Genomic DNA, 24,611 nt, shown 5'->3' on the forward strand with positions numbered 1-24,611 from the left:
AAACATTCCATCTTTTATGATAAAAATTATTTCACATAATTTAAATATGCTTTATAGCCTTTTAGCATTAAGTGATACATTTTTTTCCTTATAACAGCACTTCAATTTTATTTTGGAGTAAAATAGCTTCTGAGAGAAGAAAATCTACAAATATTCTCTTACTATCAGTTTGAAGTTAAACCAAGGACTATACAAAAACAACTTTTTTTTTTTTTAACTAAATGAGAAGTTATTTACCCATTTCTATCACCTGATGTTAGTACAGGAGAATTTTTGCAAAGCTTTAATGATTCAGAAACAAATAGCAAAAAAAAAAAATTAAAATCTTTGATTCTGAAAAGGTAAATTTTTAGGTGCTGCAAATTTCTCAAAATTATCTACGTATATTTATGTGTGTTAAGTTATACTGAGATATTTAGATGCTCGTGTTACTACTGAGGAATATCTGTTCACATTTATTTATATTACATTGACAAAATAGCAGTCCTATAATTCAAGAAAACACTAAATTTCAAAAGTTTGAATAAATATAAAAATGCATTTTGAGCTCTGCTAGTTTAAGCATTTGATATCTGAGATGTATACCTTCCTTTTAGGATAACAAATACCAGGCCATGGACTAATTTGACTCTGGTTACATAATACTTGTAACACTCAAATGGGTTTGCAAATATAAACATCTCTGCTCTAGCATAGTTCTGAGGGGAGGATTATCCTTCCATATATAACACACGCAAACAAGTGCAACTGGGTAGTGGGAGGCAACTATTTTTATTATGGAAAGATGGCGAAAGAGATGAACTCTTTTATAAAAAAGAACAGATCACTTTTATTAAATAATTCCCCTACAAACTTTGCAGCTTAGGCCCAGTGTCACAGAAATTTTAGAATGGTATTTAAATAGTCCTGCTTTCTTATCTCTTTCTGTTTAACATCTAGACTTTAAAAGTCACCCAATTTAGTAATCTTTAAGGCAACTATAAGGAATCAAGCGTCAACTCAGATGCAGCTTTCTGATGCAGACTATCTGTTGTCTGGGCTTCCCTGCTAGCTCAGTGGTAAAGAACCTGCCTGCAAGTCAGGAGCCGCAGAAGATGCTGGTTCGATCCCTGGGCGGGAAAGATCCCCTGGAGGAGGGCATGGCAACCCACTCCAGTATTCTTGCCTGGAGAATGCCATGCACAGAGGAACATGGTGGGCTACAGTCCATAGGGCCGCAAAGAGTCAGACACGGCTGAAGTGACTAAGCACACACCTACGCATCTATTGTCTACCATTTCACTGGTCAGTCCGTCCATAAAAGAGTATTTAAGCTAACTCAAATATAGGGGGGAAAACTCAAAAATAGGGAAAATAAGAGAAACTAGAACATGTCAAATATGCTTCCTAAGAAATTATGCCTCACTGTGTAAGTTAAATATGAGAATTTCCACCTCAGTAAATCTCTCATACAAAAATAAACATTTAAAATAAATCTAAGTCATTATTTATATACATTACTTAGCATATAAAAGGCAACATATAAGTAGAAATTTTATACTTCTTAAATCATTATTTGCCAGAGTATCTATAAATAAAATCATTACCCCAAATCAGAAATGCTATGATTTAAAAATTTTGTTATTAATACATAGGTTTTCTCAATACCTCACCAAAACCACCACCCACCCTTTCCCACAAAAAATATACATATTCAGGTCTGTAAGTTAGAGGCTTAAAAACACTAACATCAAGGAGTTCATTTTAATTATAAATTGATGTTGCATTTCCACAAACACCGGTGATAGCTGAAATACCAATATCCAAGAGCAATATGTAAACCTATAGTGAACCTAGCAAAATGCACCTCTCAAGTAGAAATATTTCTTTTTACAAATGTTCTAAGGAACAATGCTTAAAATCATATAAGGTTTGAAATGTAATTTTAACAAAGTTTACATGAAAAAAGGAAACACCAAAGTTGGTAATAATGAAAGTCTTTTGGCTTTCTTACAAATGCAACCTTTATAATTTCCCAACCTTCAGAGTATGAACTATTTTTCCAGGAAAAACAAAATGTAAACTGTGTTTCTTATACAGCATTATGTGTCAGAGTCACTTCCACACCCCAGTCTGCTGCCGTCTGGTCCATCGCTTTCTTTGTCCCAGTCTTTCATGGACGCTCCCATCATGAAATCATCACGCAAGATCGTCCATCCTGGGCCCTCTTCTGATTTCGCTTCAGTCTAAGGGAAAGTACATGATCAAAATATTCAAAAGTCAATTTCACCATAAGGAAATTTTAAAATTCTAGGCTACAAAACAAACCTGTCAACACTTTGTTTTATAATAGGAGTAAAACCAAGACAAACGATAGATTAACTGTATGCATTACGATCATATACACACAAATATGTAGTACTGTGTTAAAAAATGTGAGCCTCATACAAGATGTTCAAGCTGGTTTTAGAAAAAGCAGAGGAACCAGAGATCAAATTGCCAACAGCCGCTGGATCATCGAAAAAGCAAGAGAGCTCCAGAAAAACATCTTTCTTGACTATGCCAAAGCCTTTGACTGTGTGGATCACAAGAAACTGTGGAAAATTCTGAAAGAGATGGGAATACCAGACCACCTGATCTGCCTCTTGAGAAATTTGTATGCAGGTCAGGAAGCAACAGTTAGAACTGGACATGGAACAACACACTGGTTCCAAATAGGAAAAGGAGTACGTCAAGGCTGTATATTGTCACCCTGCTTATTTAACTTATATGCAGAGTACATCATGAGAAAAGCTGGACTGGAAGATACACAAGCTGGAATCAAGACTGCCGGGAGAAATATCGATAACCTCAGATATGCAGATGACACCACCCTTATGGCAGAAAGTGAAGAGGAACTCAAAAGCCTCTTGATGAAGGTGAAAGTGGAGAGTGAAAAAGTTGGCTTAAAGCTCAACATTCAGAAAACGAAGATCATGGCATCCGGTCCTATCACTTCATGGGAAATAGATGGGGAAAGAGTGGAAACAGTGTCAGACTTTTTTCTGGGCTCCAAAATCACTACAGATGGTGACTGCAGCCATGAAATTAAAAGACGCTTACTCCTTGGAAGGAAAGTTATGACCAACCTAGACAGCATATTCAAAAGCAGAGACATTACTTTGCCAACAAAGGTCCGTCTAGTCAAGGCTATGGTTTTTCCTGTGGTCATGTATGGATGCAAGAGTTGGACTGTGAAGAAAGCTGAGCACCGAAGAATTGATGCTTTTGAACTGTGGTGTTGGAGAAGACTCTTGAGAGTCCCTTGGACTGCAAGGAGATCCAACCAGTCCATTCTAAGGGAGATCAGCCCTGGGATTTCTTTGGAAGGAACGATGCTAAAGCTGAAACTCCAGTACTTTGGCCACCTCATGCGAAGAGTTGACTCATTGGAAAAGACTCTGATGCTGGGAGGGACTGGGGGCAAAAGGAGAAGGGGACGACAGAGGATGAGATGGCTGGATGGCATTACTGACTCGATGGACGTGAGTTTGAATGAACTCCGGGAGTTGGTGATGGACAGGGAGGCCTGGCGTGCTGCGATTCATGGGGTCGCAAAGAGTTGGACACGACTGAGCGACTGATCTGATCTGATCATGCAAGAACCATGGAGGCAGAATTATATATTTTATCTGCAGTGTAGGGGGGGTGGGTGGGGGGGGTGCATTGTTTGTGGTGATATAGTAAAATCTAGGTTTGGGATCACTTTTTTAAATCTTCTGACAATCAAAACAGACTTACAAAATATTTCACATTCAGTGATAACCTATTAGAAAACATTTGGCAAATTATTTTAACACACAGAGAAATTTTTAACATGGTATTTTAATCCAAAATTAATTGAAAGAGTGAAAAATGAAACTAACCTGATACTGTGCTAGGTGTTTATAGATGCTCTCACATTTAAAATTTGATAAAAATCTGGACCAAATGTTATATAAGTTATGATCTCACTGCCTCCCCAAATCATGGACTCAAAAGACTAGTCACACGCTAAAACCGTAAATAACCGAACCAGGCAATAAACATAATGGTAGTCAATTCATTTTGTTTATTCATAGGATTTATATAAAACCATGCAAGAGAGTCTGAGAATTACAGCCTTTTATTTCATGGTACAACAGTACCACCTTGTGGCATTAATTAAGTAGTGCAGGAGGCTGAACTAGTTTCTTCATTCCACAAATATTCACTGAGAACTGCCTATCAAACACTGTCCCGAGTGTGAGAAAGAGAGATGAACAAAACAAAGTCCCTGTCTTCATGGAGCTAACAGTCTGTGCTTTTCTACTTACTCCATGCACAGAAATACACAATGTGGGGGAAATATCTAAATATATAAGAACCCATTTGGTTAGAGAAAACAGTTACTTTATGGGAGCCTATTAACCTATAAAAAGCAATTATTAGGAGAAAAGATGTTAAAAACACTTACAGGGTTAAGAGATTACTTATCTAATTCTGAAGCCATTTTTTTTTTAATTTAAAAAAATATAGCCCTGAAACAATAATACCATTTTTTTTTTTTAAAAAAGGATGCTATCACAAACAGGAAAAAATGTCCTTTTGGCTTATTCGTCAAAGCTTTTTCCTAAATAGACCCCGAAGACTGGAGAGCATATAAATGTGAAAAAGTTTTCAGAACTGACTTAGTGAATCAAACAGTACACTTTGTACTATAATTTAACCAGCATGAAGAAACAAGAGACATCTGTGTTGGTTAAAAACCCAACAGTTCCAATGCTTTCTGTGCCGCCACTGACAGAGGGCGACAAAGCAGAAAGGCAGTTTATAACGCTGCTCCTGGAGGACGCCAACAGGCCTCCATTCCTCATCTCTACAGGACCACACCCACATTCCTAAACTTCTGCTTCTGTGAGATTCAGTTACCTAACTGAATAAAAGGCCATTTTCCCTGAGTCAGCTAAAGTTTTCTCTGCCAATCTCACCTTACTTAAATAAGCCAGAGCTGTTCGCAATGAACAGAGATCCACTTTGAACCATTAACTGTAACACCTCTGCCAAGTTAATTACTCAAGTTTAGTCACTAGCAAAGTGAAAGTCACGCAGTCATATCTGACCCTTTGTGACTCCATGGACTATATATAGTCCATGGAATTCTCCGGCCCGTTGGACACTCTGCGATCCCATGGAGCGTAACCCGCCAGGCTCCTCTGTCCATGGGATTTCCCAGAGGCAAGAGTACTGGAGTGGGTTGCCATTTCCTTCTCCAGGGGATCTTCCTGACCCAGGGATCAAACCTGCGTCTCCTGCATTAGCAGGTGGATTTTGTACCACTGTGCCACCTGGGAAGCTCAATCCATGAGGACAAGATCCAAAGAGAAAACAGCAACACGATTTTAGAAGGTAGAAGCAGATGGATCATGTCTTGGCAAAGCCAAGGAAGGTGAATCCTGCAACTCCAACTGTCAGTCTGACAACTAATCCAACTCACCCTGCAGACTTTTCAGGGGAAAAAAAACAAAACCTAGGAATGGGCAGTTCTGGTACTTTTGCAAGTAAGGATAGAACGGAGGAATCAAGATAAAGAGAACTGGGTGAAAGTTAGATTGAGAAACAAGGAATCAAGATAAAGAGAACTGGGTGAAAGTTAGATTGAGAAACAATCAGATTGTTTCCCCTGGATTCCCCTCCCCACTCCCCTGGCGGAAGACTAGAGGTTTAACCTCTGGAGGGGTAATGGGCTAGCCCAGATGAAAGCATGGGGCGGTACCAAAACCAGGGGATTCAGTTCCACACAAGCACATACACGTCACCTCCAATAAGGAGTCCCGCCAGTCCCATGGTGGACTCCCAAAATGCTGGCAGCCAGAGCTTTTTACTCCAGGGAGGAGATCAGGAACACTCCATAGAAAATCTAACCAGTGACTACTAAATAACACACTAAGAGAAGGCTACATTAAAGCTCACATGTCATGTGAACAAACTCCACATATTCAGAGCATCCAATCAACTTTTCTAGGAGTATTTGTTCTAATCATGAACAAATAAGATTTATCAAAAAGAAGAGGAAGAATAATATAAACAAACATTTAAAAAGCAACTTCTAAGAAAAAGAAAGTATTCAAATAAAAAAAACAACTTAAGGGAAAATACCATTAATATCCCTGAAGAGTTAGGAGATTATATTGTAACTACAAAATAAGAACAGTTGCTATTTTAAAAAAGAAACATTAAGACACTAACAAAAAGCTTAGAAATAGAAGCATGATGGCTGAAAAAAAAAAGTGTAAAGGTGAGAAGACAAAGCTAAGGAAATCATGCAGAAAATAGAGCAGAAAGAAAAAAGTCATGGAAAATATTAGAAAAAGATAACTGGACAAACAGTCTGGGAGACTCCAGCACAGTGCCTACAGTCAGGCAGCGAGGAAAGCCTGGAACAGTGACCTCAAGGAAGCCAAAACCCCCGGGGGTGCTGCTGTTGTTCAGTCACTAAGTCGTGTCCAACTCTTTGTGACCCCATGGCCTGAAGCCCACCCCATCCCCTGATCATGGAGTTTCGTATGCTTTACCAAAATAGTGGGAGTATCAATTTACATTCCCACCAGCTATGCAAGAAGGTTCCCTTTTCTCCACACCCTCTCCAGCATTTGACTTTTACCAGCAACACAAGAGGGTTCCCTTTTCCCCCGCACCCTCTCCAGAATTTATTGTTTGTAGACTTTTTGATGGTGGTCATTCTGACTGATGTGTGGTGCTATCTCATTGTAGTTTTAATTTGCATTTCTCTCATAAGTGATGTTGAGCATCTTTTCATGTGTTTGTTAGCCACTTGTATGTCTTCTTTGGAGAAATGTCTGTTCAGGTCTTTTTTCCCACTTTTTGATGGGGCAGTTTGTTTTTCCAGTATTGAGTTGTATGAGCTGCTTGTATATTTTGTAAATTACTTCTCTGTCAGTTGGTTCCCTTGCTATTACTTCCTCCCATTCTGAGGGTTTCCTTTTCACCTTGTTTGTAATTTCTTTGGCTGTGCAAAAGCCTTCAAGTTTAATTACATCCCACTTGTTTATTTTTGTTTTTATTTCCATTATTCTAGGAGAAGGGTCACAGAAGATCTTGCTTTGATTTATGTCATCGAGGATGCTGCCTATGTTTTCCTCTGTTTTATAGTTTCCGGTCTTACACTTAGGTCTTTAATCCATTTTGAGTTTATCTTTGTGTATGGCATTAGGAAGTGTTTTAATTTCATTCTTTTCAACCGAGCTGTCCAGTTTTCCCAGCACCACTTACACGGGGCACTATGGAAGATGATGAAAGTTGCTCAGTCATGTCCAACTCTTTGTGACCCCATGTACTATACAGTCCATGGAATTCTCCAGGCCAGAATACTGGAGTGGGTAGCTGTTTCCTTCACCAGAGGATCTTCGCAATGCAGGGATCAAACCCAGGTCTCCAGCATTGCAGGTGGATTCTCAACCAGCTGAGCAGCACATGGGTGCCATCTCAAAAACAACAGAATGATTTCTGTTCATTTCCAAGGCAAACCATTCAGTATCACAGTAATCCAAGTCTATGCCCCAACCACTAATGCTGAAGAAGCTGAAGTTGAACATATACCCCAACCACTAATGCCAAAGAAGCTGAAGTTGAACAGTTCTATGATGACTTACAAGACCTTCTAGAACTAACATCAAAAAAAGATGTCCTTTTCATCATAGGGGACTGGAATGCAAAAGTAGGACATCAAGAGATACCTGGAGTAACAGGCAAATTTGGCTTTGGAATACAGAATGAAGCAGGGCAAAGGTTAATAGAATTTTGCCAAGAGAGCACACCGGTCATAGCAAACACCCTCTTCCAAAAACACAGTGTCTACACATGGACATTACCAGGTGGTCAATACCAAAATCAGACTGATTACATTCCTTGCAACTGAAGATGGAGAAGCTCTATACAGTCAGCAAATATAAGACGAAGAGCTGATTGTGGCTCAGATCATGAATTCCTTATTGCAAAATTCAGACTTCAATTGAAAAGTAGGGAAAACCACTCGACCATTCAGGTATGACCTAAATCAAATCCCTTACGATTATACAGTGGAAGTGACAAAAAGATTCAAGGGATTAGATCTGACAGAGTGCCTGAAGAACTATGGGAGGTTCGTGACACTGTACAGGAGGCAGTGATCAACACCACAGCCAAGAAAAAGAAATGCAAAAAGGCAAAACGGTTGTCTGAGGAGGTCTTACAAATAGCTGTGAAAAGAAGAGAAGCGAAAGACAAAGGAGAAAAGGAACCAACCATCTCATCCTCTGTCATCCCCTTCTCCTCCTGCCTTCAGTCTTTCCCAGCATCAGGGTCTTTTGAAATGAGTCAGCTCTTCGCATCAGGTGGCCAAAGTACTGGAGTTTCAGCTTCAACATCAGTCCTTCCAATGAACATTCAGGACTGATTTCCTTTAGGATGGACTGGTTGGATCTCTTTGCATAAGGGACTCTCAAGAGTCTTCTCCAACACCACACATGAACACAATATACTACTAAATCATCTGTTATAACCTAAAAATTACACAGTAGAATGAGTACTAAAATACACTGAGAACTGAAGCACACTTTAAGTTAATTTCTATCAAAGTCAGAAGTTGGGCAAATTATCTCACACAACAGATATACATAATTGCAACTTACTGAATCTTTTCCATAAAGATGGCTTTCCATTAAGTATAAAACTTCCTTTAAAAAATGGAGCACCCACAAAGAAAAGATGGATCAGAGATTAAGAGAAAGAGAAAAAGTGTGAGGCAAATTCCAAATGTGTCATTCATTGGTAAAATTTGCCTAAGGTGATCGCTAGATACTGTTGTTGTTCAATCACTGAGTCGTGTCTGACTCTGTGTGACCCCCATGGACTATAGCTCATCAGGCTCCTCTGTCCATGGGATTTCCCAGAGACAAGAGTACTGGAGTGGGTTGCCATTTCCTTCTCCAAAGGATCTTCCTGATCCAGGGATCGAACTTTCATCTCCTGCATCAGCAGGCAGATTCTTTACCACTGAGCCACCAGGGAAGTCCAATCCCTAGAGAGATTTCATTAACTTTTGAGACATCATGAGAATTAAAAGTTTTTGTTTTGTTTCTAAAACAGAAGCAATGGCAAACTGATGTATTACAATTACAATAGGAATAAAAAACCCAGAGAGTTCTGGATTTGAATTACTAGTTTACTGCTGACTACAACAACACTACAAATGAGAAAGTTTAGATAGAGGTCTAAGATTGGAAAGAAACTAAATATACTTCCCATTCTTCACCTTGATATAAATATAATGTTAAGAGACAAGGCTCCAAACTGTATACAGAAGTTGTGTTGACTGATCAAAATTTACCAGCTTATGAAGTCTGTCAGATTTACTGCAAGGCAACAATGACTCAATGACCTAAAGCAACCTACAGGACAACTCTCTGTGCCTACATCAACTGAAAAATAAAACTGACTTAAATGCAAAAACTTAATGAAAACCATATGACACATGGAAACAAAATAGGCCCCACCCTCACTGGCCTGGCTCTGTGCAAACATTTAATCAAGATCACACAGAAACAGTCAGTGTTGATTTTGAAGATGAAGACAACCCTTCAAAATGTTAATCAGCTTCCATTTCAAGGATCAAACACAGACACTGGCAGCTACTGAAAAGGAAAACGGAAAACAGAACTTTGGAATGATTCTTTAGTCTAATACCAAATAATTAAGAACCTGAACTCATTTCAGTTTTGAAGGGGGAAAAATTAAGTCAAATCCTAAAAAAATAAACATGATAATCATATCTATATTTAAAAGCAACAGCTGATTTCATTGCTTCCCCTAAGAAGACCGTTATGTTTTCATTTTAATTTATTTTCACCTAAACTAAAACAGGTTCACACCACTGGCTAAATTCATCTTAATACCTTTGCTGCTGCAATTTTTTTTATGCGATTTACAACTGTAGTTAGTAAATCTCCCCTACATGTGTGAAAGACAATCAAAATGGAATCAGTAGTGTGCTAAGAGAGCCCTCTAAAACGGAGCCAAGAAGCCATTAGAGAAGTATGACTCATGTATACCTCTGCCTGGATGGAATCTGACCTTCTGATCGGAAGAAGCCATTCAGGACACTTGCCAGAAACTCATGACAGCAGTCTTATCTACTTGTTGGACCTCCTACCCTGAAACAACTCATGATTCCTGAAGGACAAATCCCTGACTTGAGTCAGTCGATCACAATTCTCGGCGGGTGACTTTTGTTAAGTCCCTGTCTCTTTCTCTTCCAGGATTATCCAAATCTGCCTCCCTCAAATTGTAGTTCTTAAAATCCAACAAATAAACTCTTATTTGCAGCCTCCTGCATTGAGATGTGGTAGTGGTGATGACAGATCCTATCTTAAAGTTCTGCCTGTGAAATTAAGAGCATACGAAAAACCCCTTCATATTAAAAAAATGTATTCTGGTAGAAATCAACAGAAGTAAAATATAGCCCCAAATCTTTAGAATTTGAGTAAGAACATCAATGATTTTCTAACTGTGTAAGACACTGTGACATCCCACCAAAGAACTGAAAGTTGAATCATAAGAATTGAATATTTTCAATCTTGAATATAAGAGAATTTCAATGAAGAACCTACTGATTCAAGATTATATGGAAGATCCCATGTCTAAGCAAACTTTTCTTTAATTCTCAAAGAATTCTTAATAAGCAATTCCCAAGTGAAGAGCAACTAAAGAGCCTCCTGATGAAAGTGAAAGAGAGAGTGAAAAAGCTGGCTTAAAACTAACATTCAAAAACCAAGAAAATGGCATCTGGTCCCATCACTTCATGGCAAATAGATAGGGAAAAAGTATAAACAGTGGCAGATTTTATTTTCTTGGGCTCCAAAATCACTGCAGATGGTGACTGCAGCCATGAAATTAAAAGAAGCTTGCTCCCTGGAAGAAAAGCTATGACAAACCTAGACAGTGCATTAAAAAGCAGAGACATCACTTTGCCAACAAAATAACATCTAGTGAAAGCTATGTTTTTCCAGTAGTCATGTACGGATGTGAGAGCTGGACCATAAACAAGGCTGAGCACCATAGAATTGATGTTTTCAAACTGTGGCGCTGGAAGACTCTTCAGAGTCCCTTGGACAGCAAGAACAAACCAGTGAATCCTAAAGGAAATCAATCCTGAATATTCACTGGAAGCACTGATGCTGAAGCTGAAGCTCCAAGCCTTTGGCCACCTGATGTGAAGAACCAACTCACTGGAAAAGACCCTGATGCTGGGAAAGATTGAGGGCAGGAGAAGGGGACAACAGAGGATGAGATGGTTGTATGGCATCACCGACTCAATAGACATGAGTTTGAGCAAATTCCGAGAGATAGGGAAGGACAGGGAAGCCTGGTGTGCTGCAGTCCACAGGTTCACAGTTGGACACAACTAATCAACTGAACAACTGTCTTGATCAATTTCTGCCTTCTCCTTCCTTCACAGGTCTTTTTTTTTTTTTTTTTTAGTTCTTTTAACTGTCTTACTATGATGGTATTCTGGGAACAAGTCCACTTGAGCTTCATTTTTGTTAACTTTTTGTTTAATTTCCAGATTGTCTGCTGCTGCTACTGCTAAGTCACTTCAGTCGTGTCCGACTCTGTGTGACCCCATAGACGGCAGCCCACCAGGCTCTGCCATCCCTGGGATTCTCCAGGCAAGAACACTAGAGTGGGTTGCCATTTCCTTCTCCAATGCATGAAAGTGAAAAGTGAAAGTGAAGTCGCTCAGTCGTGCCCGACTCTTAGCGACCCCACAGACTGCAGCCTACCAGGCTCCTCTGTCCATGGGATTTTCCAGGCTAGAGTACTGGAGTGGGGTGCCATTGCCTTCTCCATCCAGATTCTCTTATAGATTACAAATTCAGATGGATAATTTCTAAGATCCTAGTAAACTAGAAAAAAGCATTTAGTAGTATATCCTAGGTGAAAAAAGATCAAGATGCTGAAACCACATCACCTTTAATTATAGCCTAAGCATATATTAAATGTACAGAGCTCTCTAAGAAAAACAAATTCTGCCTGGCTTTCCAAGAATTCAGGCCTCATACTCCTGGAAAACACGCTTCTTCGATGCATTTTTTCATCCACATACTGTCTTTTGTTTATTTTTTAATTCCATTTTCTGCCCTTGACTTAACTATGGACTTAATTAACACTTGCTGCTAAGTCACTTCAGTCGTGTCCGACTCTGTCTGACCCCATAGACGGCAGCCCACCAGGCTCCCCCATCCCTGGGATTCTTCAGGCAAGAACACTGGAGTGGGTTGCCATTTCCTTCTCCAGTGCATGAAAGTGAAAAGTGTAAGTGAAGTCGTTCAGTCGTGTCCGACTCTTAGCGACCTCATGGACTGCAGCCTACCAGGCTCCTCCGTCCATGGGATTTTCCAGGCAAGAGTACTGGAGTGGGGTGCCATTGCCTTATGTCCTTGCTCAATGAAGACTCTGGTTTCTTCTATTCTAACTTGCATCCATTCAGCTCCACAGAATTAAATTTTAGGAAACATTCCTGAAACTCCAATTTTCTTCATTGTTTATAATCTCTGAAGGACTGCTAATAAGTAGACAAAACTGCCTAAAAGGACAAAAGTAACATCTCAAGGAGTCTTTGACACAAGTCCTCTATTCATTTTCATACTTAATTAGGAATGTGAGATATTCAGAATACACTCCACCAGTCTCTTAAAGTACATCATTATTTTTTTATCTGCTACATTACACAGTACACATCAATGAGAATTCAGATTTATAACAAATGAGCAGACCTGTGAATTTATCTAGAAAATAGATACCAATGTTTTAGTATCACAAACTGTTAAAATCTTCAATGACACAAACATACATAAGCCTCTCACACGCAAGCCTCTCTTCCGTGTGAGAACAGAGCAAGAAGGCACCTCTAATGATAAAGGAACCATGTCCTCTCCAGACACCAAATCTCCCGGTGCCGATCTTGGACTCCCAGCCCCCAGCACAGTGAGAAATGAATGTCTGTTGTTTTTAAGCCACCCAGTCTGTGATAACCTGGTGTAGCAGTCTGAATGGGCTAAAACAGTACGTGACCTGACAGTTCTCTCTTCTGAAATGTGAAGGATGATAATAAATACCCCCTCTCTCACATATTACATGCACAGCCAGCCATATGGGTCACTGATTATAAAAACATGGCTGCTTTTACCACCAAATAGACTCCTTGTCAGTCTTTTAAATGTAATACATGATGATTCTCCCTCCATTCTTCTCTTTAACTTGTTGAAGAAGAGCAACCATCAAGGCCCTTGCAGCAACTGAATGCAGAGAATTCTTGCTAGTCCAGCACTGCAGTTAATGAGACAAGGTATCAACAAACAAAAAATTTAAAAAAAAAATTTTTTAAGTTCTTTGTAAGACCATGAAAAGCTATACAAATGAAATGAAGTTTTATCTGGTAGATAATATGCGTAATATCAATCTACTGAAGTCAAGAAAAGATTTAAAAATAAATGTATTGTCTCACTAGAGTTCCCTGTACAAATAGGTGATTCCAAATCTGGGATACAGGAAGTTCAAGGTTCAGTCTGGGACATCTTGCTGTCCCAGAAAGCAAGAAAGCACTCAAAGAAAAATGAGGTCATGTCATAAGGCCATGAGGGTTAGTATGCACTGGTTCCCATTACCTCATTTGTGAATTTAAGTGTCAAAAAGCACAATGATTGTAAAGGACTGAACAATAATAACTCCTGTGTCCATGATATTAAAAAAAAAAAAAAAAAACGCAAAAGGGGAGGGAAAGAAGGTTCACTCGCCACAACTGGAGATGACTGTTAAACCAACTTCTCACTCCAAAAAGCAATAATTAAAGGGAAAGGAATCTTAGCCCCCACCTTCAGGAACTTAAATTCAGTCCTAGAAAAACAAACAAAAACTAAAGGAGAAAGTCATCATTCTATAAATGACACTAACTGTTTTAGGCAAGAATAATCAACTGACGCTAAAAGGCAAAGATATACAGGCAAAGGTAAACTAGATACTAGCTCCTTTCAAAGTACACACCCCAGAAATGACTTTATAACTGTAGGAGGGACATGCACCCTTAATAAGGGACTATTCATTACCACTGTAACCAAATGAAAAACCACCATCACTAATATGAGATGTGATGCAACATGAAGTACAGAGCATTTAAGTCTCACACCTATGAAACAGGCTGAGCTGCTGCTGCTACTGCTAAGTCACTTCAGTCGTGTCTGACTCTGTGCGACCCCATAGACTGCAACCCACCAGGCTCCCCCATCCCTGGGATTCTCCAGGCAAGAACAGCGGAGTGGGTTGCCACTTCCTTCTCCCAATGCATGAAAGTGAAAAGTGAAAGTGAAGTCACTCAGTCGTGTCTGACTCTAAGCAACCCCACAGACTGCAGCCTACCAGGCTCCTCCACCCATGGGATTTTCCAGGCAAGAGTACTGGCGTTGGGTGCCATTGCCTTCTCCAGAAATAGGCCAAGAGTCCACCCTAAACCCTAACCTTTAGCCCTAACTTCAGGGTTACATAAAAAGGACACAGAGGAACAAGTTAGTAGAAGACATTATGACAAAATCACCAGACGAATTCAGAATCTGGATTCACCTTCAAGACAACTGGTTTCTCTCTGTATAGGGTCTCCTTAAAGGGGGAGGGGGCACGCGTGGGATGAGGAGGACTGGTCAGGAAGAAGAGGGAGGAAACAAGATTAACACAACCAAATGTAAGGCATGAACCCTGACTAGATTTTGGGTCTCAAAGTTTCAAAAGCATTCTTTGAATTTTGCAGTATGTGAATCATATCTCAATAAAGCTCTTTCTTAAAAAAAGAGTCTCTGAGACAGTATAGACAGTACCTTCAAGTAGTCACCCCAAACAAACAAAAACCAGATGGAGAGAGAATAGGCAGACAGCTATATAAAATAAACACATGGACAACTGCTAACAATTTTAGCAACTAGGTGAGAGAAATAGTGGTCCTTCATACTTTTTTCCATTTAAAAATCTTCTATAAAATAACTGAGGAAAAAAAAGGATTCTAAAATTTCTATTAGGCAAACAATTAAATGATATCCAATAACTTTACAAAATTCCCTGATAAATGAATGGAAGTCAATTCCAACAGTAAACTCAAAGAATTTTCTCTTCTTTGGCCACAGTGCATGGCTAGCTAGATCTCAGTTTCCTCAGTGAACCCAGGCCCACTGCAGTAAAAGCGCAGCGTCTTAAGCCCTGGATGATGAGGGAATTCCCTAAAGAATTTGCCAAATGAGTTTAATGGATTTCATTATTCTGAAGTGTTTCACTATGATAATATTTTATCTTGCTTCCTTCTTAGCAGTTTTGAGGAATAAGATTTTAAAATGAGTTATTTCCAAGTGCTACCATGCAACCAGCGAAGGGGAGCTGAGACTCGGGAGAACTGAGCAGGCTGCTTGGCTCACCGCCTGGCCCAGTCTGGGCAGGTGACACTGTGGCTCGCCAGTCTGGGCAGGTGACACTGTGGCTCGCCAGGCAGCCCCCTTCTTTCCAGCTTATCTAGGTGAGAGGACGGAGACAGTCTTCTGCTCTGCTTCTAAAAAAGTACCTCACTACTCTAAGCACACAGGCACTGACGGCTAAAAGATGGTTCTGAAGCAACATAGCCTGGGTTTTGATCCAGAGTCTGTCCATTATTATCAGTGGGACCTGGGGCAGGTCATTTAACCTCATTTTGGGTTTCTCTAAAATGGAAGTTCTGGTATTTCTTAAAGTGATAATTACAGAGAAACACCTTCCATAGTACCTGGCACAAACAATAAGACGACCCCTCCCAGCCCCGCTACCACAATTCCTACCTAGAAATGCCTTGAGTCGTCATGTACACACACAACTCCCAAATCAGGACATCTGTGATATTCTAATGATGCTCTGTGCTTTGCTCACAATGATGAGAATGCTCAAATAGTAGGAAAGCACACACTTAGAAATCAAAGTCTCCCTGGTAAAAAAAATCTTTTAAGTAACACATTTCAACCACAGCTTGAAGTGAGGAGTAAGAAAAAGTGGACACATTTCTAGGTCCTCAAATCTAGCTTTATTATTTTGTTAAGAATTACGCGTTAGTAAACCAGATACACCTAAAACGAGAGGTGTCGTTGCTTTGTTGTTTAAGTCGTGTCTGACTCTTTGCAACCCCGAGGACTGCAGCCCACCAGGCTCCTCTGTCCATGGGATCTCTCAGTCAGTACTGGAGTGGGTTGCCATTGCCTTCTCCAGGTGATCTTCCAGACCCAGGGAACGAACCCGTGTCCCCTGCACTGCCAGGTGGGTTCTTTACCACTGAGCCTCCAGGGAAGTGCAAAATGAGAGACAATTTTGCAAACACAATTTTTATTCAATTATTGGATAATTTTTGGACTACCTTGTAATTCAGCAGAAGTAACAACAGTTTCCCTTCAAAATAGCTTTCAACTTTAGATTCATCTTTGACTATTCGTTAGGAAAAAAATAAGAACTGAATATAAGAAACTCATTCTAATAATGACATGCAGTTGCAAACGTTTATATAGCGCTAACCAGATACTAAGCATTGTTCTAATTCTAAGCACTTTACAAATACTAATTCACTTGACCCTCACAGTTATCTCTGTGAGGTGATGATAACCCCTAGAATGACTGTCTCAAACAGAGGAAAAAACCCGAGGTTTGGTGAGGCTAAGCAACCTCTCTTCACTAAGTGGAAGACCAAGTATTTGGAAGCCGTTGGTCTGGCTCTGGAGTCTGGCGTCTCTGCCACTATGTATAATACACCATCCGTCTCCATACACATACTCAACTGCCGACAACACAGAAACGATGAGTTTTAGCGAGATACAATAAAATATTCTTTTGATTTTTAAAAATGCACCATAAGTGCAAACACATGCTACAAGACATACCTTATGCAGGACATTTAAATAAAAAAAAAAGCCTCAATCTCCTTGATGAAAATTTTATGTAGGCAGCCACTTCAGCAACTTCAAATAAAACATTTTTTCAAAGAGGGCCAGAATATGTATGGCACCATTATTAATTTTTATTTTAACAGTAACTAAAGATTTCCACAGCAGCTCCATAATTATATTCTTCACTTATACCCGTATTTTCCCCACGTCAATGCTCCACGTTACCACACTGCCAAACCTAAGTTCACTGTGATTACAACTGCTGTTCACATTAGAAACCGGCCTACATCAAATTTTCTTTTTCCTACATCAAAATTAAACAGCATATTTTAAAAGAAGTGAGTACAAAGAGAAACTGGCTTTCAAGTGTTCCCATCAACAGCAGTGTGCACAATCACGTGCATTCTCATTTCAAACTCCAAGTCCCTCTTTTGTCTAAGCTCCAATCTATTTAGGCATTTTCAGTAAACAAACATTAAGCTGAATTATTTACAAAGTTAGCATTCCACACATTCCTGTTAGAGCAGCTTTTATGTGAGAGTAAAATACTGTTGCCTTGCAATGTAGGGGCAACTTAAGGACAGCATCTTTCTCTACTTCCCCACCCCCAACTCCTTTTCAAACCTGAGGCCTGAAAACTGCTGGGGGACCACTGGGGGACGTGTGTGAGGAGTCCTTCCGTTCCACTCCCAAGGCGTTCTCCTTTGGGAGTAGGCATTCAAGAGGTCTAGGAACCAGCATGAATGCACGATTAAAAGTACACAGCAATTAAGAGTCTAGGTCTAAGTTACCAAGACACCAAAGAAGCAGGTATTGCAAAAGTACTCCCACCACTAAATATCTAGCTGTGAAGAAGTTACATGGCTGCCATTTACGAGAAACAGAGTTCCCTAACTTATCTCTGTGTTTGACACATATCTGTGTTTGTGCTCCTATCACAAAATCAGAAAAAAAGTAAATACCTTATCTCTTCTAGTAACTTCTGCCCTTGATTTTGATGGAAATTTGCCGCCCTGCAATCACTAGGGAAGCTACTTTCTAACAGAAACTAGCTGGCACTTACTACAAGATTATCATTGTAGTTTCATTATCACAAAAGCCAAAATGGACATACTGGCAATTTCAAATAGATGAAAACCTTGCAGAAAGTCTGTAACTCAAGAGTGCTAAGTAACAGTTAGTCAATGATCTCCTAACAGCAGCCAATATATTCTCCTCAAGAGACTTACAGATTTAAATTGCATCACGCTTGCTTCAATGCCACCTTTAAGGAAACAGGCACTTAAATGCCAAGAAATCTGACTGAATTTCAGTCAACTTTTCAAGAAAGGAGCAAAAGGAAAAATCACAACTTTAAAGGTATGGAAAAACATGAGCAACTCTAATTACCAAAATCTTGGGTTACTCAACATACTGGGAAAACAGATCACTCTAGACGGGTACGTGTTCTGAAATGAGGATAAGAAGGTACTATTTCCTTAAGGCGTAAAACAAATCTTTCTTACACAAAATGTAAGTTTTTGTTGCTTCCTTAAACAGACTGTCCTAAATACAATTTAATCTTTGTTTAAAAAAAAATTCACTCAAAGTTAACATCAAGGAAGCAGCCAGTGTGCCCTGCCGTATGTTGGTATGTGGCTGGTACAGGGCTTCATTTATTTGGTCCAATAGAGGGATTTATAGATTCTAGATTAAAGAATTCCCTCCAAATAGGTGACAACTACTTATTTGAACCTAAAAGTGTTAACATTTCTAAAATATACTACTGACATTCCCCGACTGTGTAAACTGGCTAATTGTTCTCCGGGTGCCTGGGACCCTACAGAGACAGAAAAATTGGCCCACACACACACATGCACACATACCACCCACACACACACACACACACACACACACACACACTTGGCTATCAGGTCCGGGTGCCTGGGACCCTACAGAGACAGAAAAATTGGCCCACACACACACATGCACACATATACACACACACACACACACACACACACACACACACACACACTTGGCTATCAGGTCCGGGTGCCTGGGACCCTACAGAGACAGAAAAATTGGCCCCACACACACATGCACACATACCACACACACACACACACACACACACACACACTTGGCTATCCAGGTCCGGGTGCCTGGGACCCTACAGAGACAGAAAAATTGGCCCACACACACACATGCACACATACCACACACACACACACACACACACACACACACACACACACACGGCTATCCAGGCTGCCTGCTTCTTTGTGTCATGTTTCCTGCACTAACCCAGGGCCTCTCCCCACAGTTGATGTTTTTAACCTGATCATTGCTTCTTGTCATCCATGTCATTTCTAATTACAACCTGGAGCAGGCACTGCCTCCATAAGTCTTGACCTCTCAGACACATTCCACTTTTTACAGTCTCCATTTGGTGAAAGCTCTCACCATCTGAATCTCCCAAGCTGTCACCCTCACAGTCCCTCCCCCTCCTTCATCCTTCTAAATCCTGTCAGTCCCAGACTCACTCAACCTCCGAACTGCCTTTCAAGCCTGCTTCCTCTTTTCTATTCACCCCCGACCCACCCCATCTTATACAACCTTAGTTCTCCCCTCTTCTCTGATTACTGCAAGAGCCTCCCACTTATTGGTCTTCTAATACAGGTTTTACATCCTACAGCCTTCCTTTCCTTAAAAATAATCAACAATGATCACATCACTTACTTGATGAAAAATTACAACTGGCACCCAAATGCCAAAAGGATAAAGTCCAGATTCCTTAACTAAAGGCACAAGACTAAAAAATCTGGTCCCAACTTCCCCAGAATCCCCTTTTCCAGCTCCCCATTGCAAAGAATCGGACACAACTGAGCGACTTTCACTTTCAACTATCAGTAAACACCCTATATCCCAACCTCTATGGAGGAAGAAAAGAGGAAAAAAAAATTATAAAGAATGTGAAAAACTGGAAAACTGTTAGGCTTTTCCGCCTTCGAGTAGTACAGTGATTGGCGATTCATTTTTCCCTAACCAATGAAGTAAAAACTAGATGCACTAGCTCCTTTTCCTTGAATTAATAGTAGGGAAAACGTCTACTGATTATGGCATCATTCTCTGATGCTTACTTCTAAGTGTTTTCAAAGACTGTCTCAATATAGGCTGGTTTCAGCAACACTGAAAACTTGGTCTTTGTGACCGTAACTTTTCCAACATTTAAGACTCTAATCTCATAAGCAAGTATCTGTACTACCTAGAACACATACTACATCAATTTTCCAAATGGTTTCTCTTCTTGTTTCTATATGAACTATTTGGTGGACTGATTCATTCAAAGAAGCAAACCTCCATCTACTGAATTTGATATTCAATACTTTATCCAAAATTTCTATTTTTTCAGGTAAGAATCACTCCTTTCTTAGGCTTTCTCACTTTCACTAATGATGCTCCTTTTCATAGCCCCATCTCACAAAAAATTAATAAAGAATAAAAATAAAGTAAGTCTGCCGTATTTAATAAGATTTGCTGTATCACAATGTGATAGGGAATAGAGAAAACAAGGGGCATTACTGAGAAGTGAATACTGTGTAGCAAACTCACCAGTAAGTGATATATTTCTGCACATAAGCTTTACAATATTAGGAACTTTTAATACATCCTCTGTACAAAGGACCTGGCTTAACATGATGAAAGAGATACAAAATTATTAAGAAAACAAAAATAAGCCATACATATTTAACTGAAGAAACAGCTCATTTTTAAGAGATGAAAAATACTCAGAATAATAACTGCCCCAAGCACAAATGAAGGCTTTTTTGATTTATAAACATTAACTGTTATCTCTTCTGAAATGAGCCCATCAAGTACCTTTTTGCTTTACTTCGCAGTACCCCAGCTTACCTCCAAGGAGTATAGTAATTAATTACTCACATGTAATTTAATATATCTGTGTGACATGTTTTAAAATACTTAAAAACCATTTCAAAATCTCTTTCCCTAAAAATGATCTTGGAAGAGCAGTTATACCTCTTCTGCCCTAAGGAAGGCTTTCTAACACGAGTTCCCAAGTACTCTTCTGCAGAATAATGACTACACGTGAAATAATTGGGGCGGGGGCAGGGGTGACTCTAAGAGCAATAATATTATCCAACTCAGCAGGATCAGAGGATGAAAAATGTCCTGATGAACAGCTAATGATATCAATGGCAGTCTTTAGAATGTATCAAAAAGTACTCCAATCTATGTACCAAAAGCCTTAAAGAAGATCATGGTTTTAAATGAAATAAGCAGAGTTTAAATAGCTAGGCTGTAGCTCACAAAAACAGTAAATATGAAAACATGAGATAAGTCAACTGTAGATGTATATAGTGCATAAACAGACTTATAAATCAGTATGTGACTTATAAAGAAATGAATTAGTAATTCTATTTTTCAGACTAGATAACAAAAATGATCGGACTAGTCAAAATTTTTAAAACACATACACTCTTTCCTTCTTTATTTTCTAAGAAATAATGCTAAACACACATGTGCCAGAGCATGAATCTAAATATCTAAAGATTTTCAAAACAACAGAGATAATCACAAAGATTGTTTCCAAAGAAGAAAAAAACCCAGAGAAAGGAGGTATATACACCTGCTTTCTGTGGGCATCCCTTCTTTATATGGCTAAAATTTTAGGAAGTATTTTTTTTAATTAATTCACTTCACTTAAAATGTCCATTATCAAAATTTCAAGGTTTACTATTTGTGAAATACCTTATAATCAACTTAAGACTACCAACAATTCTATTAATATGGTAAGATCAACCTTTTTGCTGTCAAGATAAAAAGGAAGTCTTCCAATTAAACATCAGCCATGCATTTTATCTCCAATTTTTATGGAGAACTTTAATTAAAATAAAGGTATAAAGTTATAAACATACAAGGAAACAACACAGAAGAGAAAATAAGAGTAAACACAATAAGCCAATTAATTTGGAGGGGGAATGAAAACTAGATAGAGTAGCAGCAACCAATTAACAGAAAAATAAATTGACATTTAAGTGAAAACCAGTGGATCCATGCTCAGAAACTGGAAGAAACGGGCAGAGGTGGGGAGCAAAGCATGTGATAAAAACAGAAGACTGGCTGACAGTCCGTGTAAGAAGCAGCTATTAAACCTCTAGGTCCCCTCTCCAGCCTATGGAGGCAGTGACTGACTCTAACATAGACAGTAGGTTACTCCCTGAAGATAGTTAAATCAGAGAGGTCTTGGACTCCAGAACATTGGTTAACACAAACAGCTTATACTGAATAAAGTCTTCATACTGAATGCTGGAGCCCCAAAGACTATTCCTATATCCTGTTCCAAGAATACTGGCAGTAGTAAGTTCTTAACCCATACATAGGCAGCAGATTGCTAAGAGTCTTCTCTAGAAAAGATAAGTTCCCAGAAGAAAGTCTTACAGAAAACTGATATTTGGACATTCCCCAATGAAAGAACCAACGCTCTTAACTCTTCCACAGCTGAGCTCACCAACCAGTAAACTCTGGGCTCATCCGGGAATGTGCAATCCATCCTCTTTACTCTTAAATACGAATGGACAGTGAGGATCACCATGTACTAAGGAAGGCCTCCAACTGCTGAATGAGGCCAAGACAAACAGCATGAATGAACTCAAAAGAGATTAAAACAAGGCAGAGAAAAAGAAAAATTTAAGATGGCTATAATTAATTCCTCACAGAGAACAGACAGTGCATTTGTGAAATAACAGGGTCCCAAGAACAAAAACAAAACAACAAAAAAAGAGTTCTTCAAAAATAAAAAATATGAAGTCATATATTTTTAAAATTCAACGTAAGGGCTAGAAATCAAAGAACTTCCCCAGAAGGTGTCAGAGAGAGAATTAGAGGGGAAAACGTGAGAATAAGAGGATCAATCCAGAAGACCTAACAACCAATTAGCAGAAGCTCCAGAAAGGGAACACAGAAAAAAAGGGACAAAAATAATCAAAGATATTAATTCAAACAAACCAAACAATGTGTAGAGAAGGGAGGAACGTGAATTTCTCACTGGGTAGACAAAGTCGCCACGGTGCAGCACAAGGAGTGAGCAAGCTGCACAGGGCACTTCACTGCCAAGCTGTGGACCAGCAGAGATAAAGAGACGACTCGAAAGGTTTCAAGGAGTACAGAACCAGAAACCAGAGCAGCACCAGACCGCTAACCAGCAAAAAAAAAAAAAAAAACAAGAAAATGAAACAGTAACTTCAAAGTTCTGAGGGAAAATTTTTTCTAACACACACATCTATATGGTATTAGTTTCCCATGGCTGCTATATGATTACCACCAACTGGGTGGCTTCAAACAACAGCAATATATCCTCCCACAGTTCAGAATCTGGCCAGGCCTCCCTTCCTGGGGACTGTGGGCACCCTTTGGCTCACGGCTATCATTCCAGCCTCTGCCTTGGCTGTCACCTTACCAGCCTCCTGAGAAACCTGTATGCAAGTCAAGAAGCAACAGTTAGAACCAAACATGGAAAAACGGACTGGTTCAAAACTGGGAAAGGAGTACGGCAAGGCTGTATATAGGCGCCCTGTTTATTTAACTTATATGCAGAGTACATCACGTGAAATGCTGGGCTGAATGAATCACAAGCTGGAATCAAGATTGCTGGGAGAAATATCAACAACCTCAGATATGCAGATGATACCACTCTAATGACAGAAAATAAAGAGGAACTAAACAGCCTCTGGATGAAGGTGAAAGAAGAGAGTGAAAAAGATGGCTTAAAACTCAACATTCAAAAAACAAAGATCGGAGGAGAACAAGATGGTGGAGGAATAGGTGGTCGTGGAGTACACCTCTCTCCACAGAACATCAGAAATACACCTTCAAACACAGAAGTACATGCAGAACACCAGCTGAGAGTAGACAGGAGTACCTGACCAGCGGAAAAGAGTGTATAGAACCACCCAAAACTCGGTAGGATGAAGGAACTAGGGGGCAAAACAGGAGTGTTAGGAGGACTGGACCTGCCCTCAGTTGGGGGAAGAACTGAAGCAGGGGTCCAATCCCCACATCAGGGCAACTGTCTGAGTCAGAGGAGGAACATTTAAGGCTGAGAGTGAAACAGCTGACCTGTGGCAGCCTAAATGGAATGAGAATCAGACAGTCCTTGCCGCAGCCATACGTTACCCAGACAGGGACGCAGGTCCGCTGGAAGGTGCAGCGGCTGGGAGCTGGAGTTTAGGGATTGTGGAGCAACCCCAGGCGAGGGCTGCTGTTGACTGTGGAGAGACTGGATCTGGGGGATGTGAGGGAGGAGATTGTGGTGGGAAAGGCCTGTGGAGAAAGCCAGACAGGCAGCCATGGAAGCCAGGCAATACTGCTGAGTCACGCAAGGGGGTGGAGCCATCACCATAGCCTCTCACCCCACACATGACAGCATCAGCAGCTGAACAACAGAGGCCGGCCCATCAAATGCCTGAGGCACCGAACTACAAAGCAGGACCGCACCCAGGGCGCTCCTTTATGTGACTGACATGCAGATCTACAGAGCAGGACCCTGACCTGCCGAACAACAGGGAAGGACCACTAAGTGCCTGAACGGGTGGAGCTACGGAGAAAGACTGGCCAAAGGGGCCTTCTGATCATTAGCCA

At 40.0% G+C, this 24,611-nt stretch overlaps 1 protein-coding gene across 1 annotated transcript in view; it reads right to left on the reverse strand.

Moving 5' to 3' along the window:
• RRP15 (ribosomal RNA processing 15 homolog) overlaps nt 1–24,611 on the reverse strand; it is a 55,086-nt gene continuing 30,475 nt past the window's right edge. Inside the window, exon 5 of the mRNA XM_005898566.3 lies at nt 1–2,225. Coding sequence (XP_005898628.2) covers nt 2,082–2,225 — 144 coding nt within the window. The 3' untranslated portion in view covers nt 1–2,081. The remainder of the gene's footprint in view (nt 2,226–24,611) is intronic.

Source organism: Bos mutus, chromosome 16 (genome assembly GCF_027580195.1).
Source record: "Bos mutus isolate GX-2022 chromosome 16, NWIPB_WYAK_1.1, whole genome shotgun sequence".
In the NCBI taxonomy this organism is placed as follows: Eukaryota; Metazoa; Chordata; class Mammalia; order Artiodactyla; family Bovidae; genus Bos; species Bos mutus.